Source organism: Xenopus laevis, chromosome 2S, assembly GCF_017654675.1.
Source record: "Xenopus laevis strain J_2021 chromosome 2S, Xenopus_laevis_v10.1, whole genome shotgun sequence".
NCBI classification, from domain to species: domain Eukaryota; kingdom Metazoa; phylum Chordata; class Amphibia; order Anura; family Pipidae; genus Xenopus; species Xenopus laevis.
Genome location: NC_054374.1, coordinates 21,165,565 through 21,174,415, shown reverse-complemented (window position 1 = coordinate 21,174,415; position 8,851 = coordinate 21,165,565). Strand labels below are relative to the sequence as shown.

The following is an 8,851-nucleotide window of genomic DNA, read 5'->3' as shown; positions in this document are numbered from 1 at the left end:
CCAAAATTAGGTGAAAACACAAAATTTTGTTTTAATTCTGACCTGAGCACACAGTCTTTAAAAACTGTGCAAACAAGTTTAAAGGGGACCTTTCACCCCAAAAAAATATTCATAATACTATTTTATGACATTAGTCAAGCAAAATTAACTTTAATCACATTATATAAATAATTTGAATCTTGTTTCATTCAGTCTGGGAATTCATAATTATAACAAGCAGGCAGGAGCCATTTTGTGGACACTGTTATTAAGACAAGCCTTGTATCATCTCAGAATCTTGTTTGTGCACCAGAATGGGGGACCTGATGTCCATCCCCATGTACTGGTTACACAATTAAATGGTAAAGAGAACAGGGGAATGTGCGGAGAGCAGTGACATCTAGAAAGTGCTGAATGGAAAGTGATAGGAATTGTCTGTCCCGCCTCTATGCCGCCCTAAGGCATTGAGGAGGGGCAGACCATATTTGATTGACAGCTGAGATTTTTAAATGAGCTTACAGCTATAGATGCTTTAATAAAAAATAGAATTTGGATTTTTGGACATGTTTAATTTGAAAAGGACTTTTATTATACAGCTTTCTGTGTCTGGGTGACAGGTCCACTTTAAAATTAAAATTTGTTTTAGCGCACATAGCCGAGGATGAATTAGATGGAACGTATTATCGGAGCAATTAGTTCTCCCGGAATTTCAGCATCGCTAAGTGGTACTTGTAATAGATAACCTGACTAAACACAAATCACAACTGATGATACCACTAAACACTGTTTCCAAGAATATCTTTAGAGGTTATTCATGGCTCTGGTGTTTTATGCATCTAGAAAAAATGCATATGAACAGTGTAATTATTATAATCATATAATGCAGCCAATGAGATAAGCAGCTAATGTGTCGATTGACAAAGGAGACCCCACCAATCTGTATAGTGAAGATAATAAATATAATAATCTCTCTTTCGACCTTATTTTGTTGTACTACGTTCTAGTTCTGCATTCCAGAACACGTTACTGCAGAAGGCAATCTTAAATGCATAGCTCCAAAAATCAAAATATATACATATATATTACATTTCAGTAGTTTACCTTTACGTTTGAAAGACAGAAAAAAAGAGAAAATGCACTCACTGACATCTCCTGAAACCTGTTAGATCTATAAGGGCTTTTCCACCCTTTGGTTGATTCAAGATTCTACAGTCCAGTCGCTACATTCTGCAGCTATCTTACAACTAATGGCACCAATAGCTGCCTGTTCCATTCACAGCAATGAGTAATGCTGCATCTAATCCAAGCTGCTGTACAAAGGTAACGGAACAACAGTATTTCCCTTGCTTTAAAGTCAACTTCCCAGTTTTTCCAAGAAATCTGACTCAACATTCTCTTCTAGCTCCTTTAAAACCTTTGTGAAGTCTTCAACAGGGTATTCAATGGTGGGCTCCGAACCTTGAGATTCTCCAGTTGTTTCCCCCTTTGCTTTGAATGCATAGCCGAGAGTTCTAAAAAATGGGGTCAGCTGTGTGACGGAACATATGGAATGGAGATTCAGAAGAGGGAATTCAGTCCGCTTCCATTTAGGATCTTCAGTGGTCTTCTCCTGTAATTAGGAATACAAACTATATGAAAATTCAGATTTAATTTGCAGAACCATTTAGATTTATAATCACCCTGGCCCCATACCGGCTGATTTTTAAGGCCTTACAACATCTTTCCACCATATTGATTTTACATTGATCGAAAATGGAGTTCTGTAGAACTTACTTTTAACCAAAACTCAAAAGAATTAAAAGGTCTCTTCATTTGTCTTAGAATAACCTAGTCCACGGCATTATAAATGGAGGATACTTACCCCAAACCTGAATCTCAATAGTTCCAATATTCGGAGCACATGAGGTTTGCATTCTTGGTAATTTTCCACTTTTTCTGAAGGCACGCTGCAAGCTTCTGTGTCTACTTCAGGCACAAATGCCCATCTGTATCTGTAACACAAGGTGTAACAACTTACGGCGGAGCAAACTTATGGGTAACAAAGGAATTAAACTGCGATGTGTTAGATCAGCCATGATCCAGATGTTGTACCATGGAGTTTGATTTGGCCAGTCATATGGTTGGCCAACAAAAAAGATTCTATATTTGACCAGAGACTCAACGTTACCGGCAATGAACAGAAGTAAGAGGTACATAGTGTAGCTGTTGAGTTTTTTTCTGTCTTGAAACAAACTGTAGTGATAATATTTCATAAAACACAGTTAAAATTGCCATGTTGGAGTTTATTCTGTAGAACAGCCATATGGTTTCTGCTATCATCACAAACACTACATATAATCCATGTGGAAATACAGTCAGATTCTCCAGGTCAATAAAGATACAGGAAAAGAAGAGGGAAATGATTCAGTTCTAGTGTAAGTCACATTTAGAAGCCAATAAAGATATACTGGATGGGAAACATTAGATATTATACCAAGTACTTTATGACAGTTGGAGCTACAGCATTAGATGAGAGTTAATCTGCATTTGATTGCTCTCCTCCTTCTCATCTAATGCTGTAACTTCAGATGTTCGGTACAACTATCTAAAGAGGATTGAAGCGTTCATCACAAGTGGCTATAGGCTGTCCGCGGATTCGTCCATTTTCTACAGACAGTTGGAGCTAACCTAGCAAGCTAATTATTCAGGACAAATTCTGCGGCTGAGTAGGGAATTTTGGTTTTAGTTAAAGGGATACTGTCATGGGAAAAAATTTTTTTTTCAAAATGAATCAGTTAATAGTGCTGCTCCAGCAGAATTCTGCACTGAAATCCATTTCTCAAAAGAGCAAACAGATTTTTTTATATTCAATTTTGAAATCTGACCTGGGGCTAGACATATTGTCAATTTCCCAGCTGCCCCAAGTCATGTGACTTGTGCTCTGATAAACTTCAATCACTCTTTACTGCAAGTTGAAGTGATATCACCCCCCTACCTTTCCCCCCCAGCAGACAAACAAAAGAACAATGGGAAGGTAACCAGATAGTAGCTCCCTAACACAAGATAACAGCTGCCTGGTAGATCTAAGAACAACACTCAATAGTAAAAACCCAAGTCTCACTGAGACACATTCAGTAACATTGAGATGGAAAAACAGCAGCCTGCCAGAAAGCATTTCTCTCCTAAAGTGCAGGCACAAGTCACATGACATGGGGCAGGTGGGAAATTGACAAAATGTCTAGCCCCATGTCAGATTCCAAAATTAAATATAAAAAAATCTGTTTGCTCTTTTGAGAAATGGATGTCAGTGCATAATTCTGCTGGAGTAGCACTATTAACTGATGCGTTTTGGAAAAAAACATGTTTTCCGATGACAGTATCCCTTTAATGTGTGGCAAGAACCAATGCACACATTTATCCTGCTCTGATGCATTACACACAAGGGCACTCATGAGCCCTGCAATTATTGTCTTTGTGGTCTTGCCTGTAATTTCAGAGTTCCCTGGTCGAGTTGCAACTGACATGCGCCATATTAACCTGATAGTAATGTCACTATTCTTTCAATGTGCGCAGCTGAGAATCACAGCACTCTCAGCTCTACTACATGCACACTGAGTGAATATAAGCAACTGCAGGAATCTCAAGCTGCTGCCTTGGGCTGAAAAACTGGCCCCTGCATGCAACAAAAAAAAAACTATTTCATAAAACTGTTCAGAACTTACAGTTGAAACAAAGGCATCTTATCTGGTGGGATCGACAGAGCCGTATCCAAAAATTTGCAGGCAGAGAGGTAGAGTTCCAGTGCACTCTGCTGGATTTCACAGTAGACCGTCCCATTGACTTCTGCTGTTGCAGTCTTGTGTTTGCTTGCCTTGCTGGATCTGTAAATGACATGCAGTTGCATTACTATACAGCAGCGCTATAGGTAATCTGTTATTATTGCAAGTATAAAGTAGCAACAAGCACAGCAGGACACTCACATACAGAACTCTTCCTGCAAATTATGTTACCATTACATTTATATGTGGGTTATATTAGCAACTGCTCTGCCAGGTCAAACAAATACCCTGGTAAGTAAAATATAACAGGACCAAACAACAGGTTTATCTAAAGAAACAATACCACCATTACATTACAATTTTTCAACCCAGTATTGGTAGATATAATCTTCCTTGCTAATTTTGGAAACTGTTATAATGGCATATATTATTGGACCTTTATGCATTAGCTTTAAAAGTTTAAGCTTGATGGCACATGTCTGTCTAAATCCACCAGTGCAGAATATGCTCCGGGTGCCATCAGTCTTGTACATGAACTCAAGAACTGTTCTGCCTACCCAGCCTCTAACTGATCACAACACGTGGTTTGGATAACACCAACTTACTTTGTTGGGACCTCGTCCATTAAATCTTCTTGAAGCTGAACAAATGTGTGAATCTTTAAATTAAAAAGAAACAAACAGGTGTGATGAACATATATTTTAACCATATCAACATTTAAGAATGACCACTAGATATTTCCTTACCAGCTCAGTCACCATAATTGGCCACAGCGAGGTGAGATGCTGAGGGGATATCCTGAGCAACAGAACCCGAAAAAATAGGTACATCTGAGCAGCCATATTGGGAGTCTGCCCCATACGGATATTTTCCGTCAGACGTTCTAAAAAAGTAGTTGATGTTAATTGTAAAGGAAAAGAAATCACAAAACTGGAACTACGAGAAAGGGCATTTTTTTCCACAAACAGAGCCAAGGTGCATAAAGAAATATTATCATTGATTTTAATCTTGATAATAAAGTCATTGAATCTATTTTACAGGCTTAATGATTGTGATAAGTATGTTATATATTGTTCTTCAAGTGGTATAAATTACCTTGAATTAGAGGCAGATACTGATGGTACTGATCCACTTCTCCACTGAGCACAGCAAAGCCCTGGCGTTTCAATAGCATAGCTTTCTGCTCGCTGCTAGAGTACAACTTTAGGGAGCTGCTGGGCATGCCTGCAACAACACCATATGTATCATATTAAAGAAGGCAGCACATAGATATGGCTATATGCTGAAATCAACAACACACGGTTAGAATAGGATTCAATGATTTACAGTATAGTAAGCTAAAAATAGCAAATAAAAAGTGAATTTCATTGTACAGAAGGTAAATATGCAAATTTATGACTTCATCTCAAGGAGCAGCAACAATCTACCCATAGAATGTGTGAAACTGAAACTATGTTGTGCTCTCTTCTGTACAAGATAATCCATTATCTTGGACTAACCCTAAACAGACTGGTTTTGGGGGACTGTTAAGGGAAGATTCAAATTGGGCTGACTATGTGGTGATCTGCAGCCCAAGACAGAAATAGCTCAGTTGCCCCATGTCCCACGTCCTTTCATTTGCTGATCAATAAAATCGGACAGTCTTTTATAATGGATATCAATATGGTACATCATCACTACTACTCTAGTCTACTAATCCCTCTCCATGATGGACTGGTAAAAAAAAAACCCCCAAAATATTAATTGTCTATCGAAGACAGACAGCCTTGGGATACATTTTGATTACGAAGGCTAATAGTAGCTAATATCGCAGTAAATATGACAGGGCCACTGTGTCCCTTATACTTTTAAAGGAACAGTTCAGTGTAAAAATAAAAAATGGGTAAATAGATAGGCTGTGCATCATAAAAAATGTTTCTAATATAGTTAGTTAGTCAAAAATGTAATGTTTAAAGGCTGGAGTGACTAGATGTCCAGCATAACAGAACAGAACACTACTTCCTGCTTTTCAGCTCTCTAACTCTGAGTTAGTCAGCGACTTTAAAAGAGAACTAAACCATAAAAATGAATATGGCTAAAAATGGCATATTTTATATACTGAACTTATTGTACCGGCCCAAAGTTCAAGCTTTTCAATATCAACAATAATCCAGGACTTCAAACTTGTCACAGGGGGTTACCATCTTGGAAAGTGTCTGTGACACTCACATGCTCAGTGGGCTCTGAGCAGCTGTTGAGAAGCTAAACTTAGGGCTCGTCACTAATTATCCAGCAGAAAATGAGGTTGTTCTGTAATATAAGCTGATGTTACAAGGCTGATTATTAAATTGTGATACTAGTTGCACTGGTTTCTGTGCTGCCATGTAGTAATTATCTGTATTAATTACTAATCAGCCTTATATTGTGACATTTCTATTCTATGTGTACTGTACATTGTGAGTGGGTCCCTAAGCTCAGTAAGTGACAGCAGCACAGAGCATGTGCAGTGAATCAGCAGAAAAGAAGATGGGAGCTACTGGGGCATCTTTGGAGACACAGATCTTTACTGCTAAATGGCTGTGTTTGCCTTGGGCTGGTACAGAAACACAAAACATAATGTACAACATTTCTACATACTTCTTTAGTTATGCTTTACTTCTCCTTTAAGGGGGGCCAGATGGTACATTTCTGTTCAGTGAGTTTGCAATTGATCCTCAGCATGCAGCTCAGATTCAAAAGCAACAGTATGACACATGTGCCACCCCCCCTGGTAACCAATCAGTGGAAACCAAGAGAGCTGCAAAGCAGGAAGTAGTGTTCTGGCTATTATGTTACACATCCAGTCACTCCAGCCTTTATACATTACATTTTTGCCTAACTAACTATATTAGAAACATTTTTTATTTTGCACAGCCTATCTATTTGCCCAGTTTTTATTTCTATACTAAACAATTCCTTTAATACGTGTTGGTCTTGGAAATATCTGCTCTTATACAATAAAAACAGAAACGTTTTACTTACTCATTAAATCCTTAAACATGGTTTTCTCATGAGTCAAGAAGTGATCAATGATTGCTTTCCAACTGCCGGGGAAGAAGAAATATAATTTAGAGGGGTGGGAGTTGCTTTTAGGATCCCCCACACTTGCGCATTGTGCCCACTAAAGGGAAATCCTCAGAAAACGTAAGTATCATATGAATTTTTATGTAGTACATATACAGTATATAATTCTTGAATCTGTTTTCTGTAGTTGTTTGTCTATTTCTGCTAAGCACCGGGAGAAAGCACAAGGTCTACTGAACTTACTGAACGCAGGACGTGTCCATCTGGAAGAATCCTGGATCCATGTACAAATCCAAAACTTCCTTCTTCCAGGCTCGTTTTGTGTAGGCGTATCCACTGAGACTGCTCAAAAGTTGGGCACCAGCACGGAAACTGGGAATGTTGTATGCACTGGGAGAGCCAATATCACCATGAGTTTGCACATATATGTATATTTACTAGGAGATTGAACTAAAGAGATTAAATCTAGATTTACCATGTAGCTGCATTCGGGTTCAACAATCAACAGTACTACATACTAAATATTGGTCATGAGCTCCAGCTATACTTTAGAATTAGAACTGTAAAACATTGAATTTAAAGTTTAATTATATGTTTGAAATTCCTTCCAGATTGTCTCCACATTTGCTACAACTTGTTGGTGATCATACACTTTATCAAGGGTCGAAGTGAAAATTTGAATTTCGAGCTAGTTTTGTGTACTTTGACTAGGGAATGTCCAAATTCAATTTGAAAAAAAATTTGAATATCGAAATTAACTTCGACCGTCTAAAACCTGCCGAATTGCTGTTTTAGCCTACGGGGGACCTCCTAGAAACTACATGGAGTCAATTAGTGGACTTCTAAGTTTTTTTTAAAAATACTTTGAACCGAACGATCGAATACAGCCTATTCACCAGCAAAAAAAAAAAACTTAGATTTTTTTTAAGTCGAATTTCGAAGTTATAGTAACCAATAGCAATCAAATTAGATCTATGAAAATGAAAATAAAGATATAACAGGCTGCAAGAAGAGCATAAAAACATTTGCAGATAAATACAAATTCAAAATAAACCTTAAAAGAAAAAAAAAGAGTTCTCATGCCTTATAGAGTATTGGCTGCACAAATTTCAAGGTCCGCAATGTACCTGTGATTACGTAGGTAGGGAAACACGTAGTACAGCAGGCGGGATATTAGAGGTACAGCTTTCTCCTTCTCATCACTTCGGTACACCATGTCTAAAAGATTTGCTAGAACCTTCATTCATCAAGAGAGAGGGTTGTTAGGGCAACAGGTTTCATTAAGCTACAGGTTCAGCTACGCAATTTAAATTTTACCAGGTAATCTAAGGCCAGACCCCAAATCCAAAATACATATAAACAATGTCACTGAATTGAGTGTACAATTAGGCTTCATTTACTTGAGACTACTTTTCTTTTTTTAACAATATGCTTTATTGAATTACAATGATTCATGTTATAACATAACATTTAAGTTCAATTCCCTCGTTTGTACATTATAAGGTATGAATTCTGCAAGGATAGAATCCAATATGTCTTCATGTTAATAATTGTTTATTTTATCAATTCATTGCAATCATTGTACGTATACTTATAACTGTAACAGCTATCAACTTTTTTTTTTCTATAATTTATTAAACATTAACAAAATATGCAGTTTCTGTAGGAAATAAAATATACTATCCCAATATCTTCTATGATGTCTAACGGTAAGGACACGAGGAGATTCGGGGAGATTTTGTCGCCTGGCGACTAATCGCCTCGTCTTTTGCGCGACTATCTCCCCGAACTGCCTCTGCATTTTTCCCCATAGGCTAGAATGAAAAGTCGCCTGCGCTAATGCACACGCGGCGATGCGTGTGAGGCAACTTTGGGCGACTATTGAAAATGCATCGCCCATCAATCTCTTCTATGATCTAGATAGCACAAGACAAATCATTTTATATATTGGGCATTCAATCTTATAACTGTTTCACGGTTATACATTATAATGGCATTAAAGGTCACCTTAACATAGCTTGACCTAATACATCTGGCTTTCTCAATTCAGAATCCATTCTGAATTGAGAAAG

General features: G+C 37.7%; 1 protein-coding gene across 3 annotated transcripts in view; it reads right to left on the bottom strand.

Annotated features, from left to right (window-relative positions):
• Positions 1-550: 550 nt before the first annotated feature.
• Positions 551-8,851, bottom strand: part of dop1b.S (DOP1 leucine zipper like protein B S homeolog) — a 65,553-nt gene continuing 57,252 nt past the window's right edge. For all 3 annotated transcript variants that reach the window (XM_018248367.2, XM_018248368.2, NM_001094338.1), the window contains 9 exon segments: positions 7,907-8,016; positions 7,023-7,169; positions 6,738-6,799; positions 4,833-4,961; positions 4,484-4,620; positions 4,343-4,395; positions 3,681-3,839; positions 1,841-1,970; positions 551-1,588 (listed from right to left, as the gene is read on the bottom strand). In XM_018248367.2, coding sequence (XP_018103856.1) covers positions 1,334-1,588; positions 1,841-1,970; positions 3,681-3,839; positions 4,343-4,395; positions 4,484-4,620; positions 4,833-4,961; positions 6,738-6,799; positions 7,023-7,169; positions 7,907-8,016 — 1,182 coding nt within the window. In that variant the 3' untranslated portion in view covers positions 551-1,333.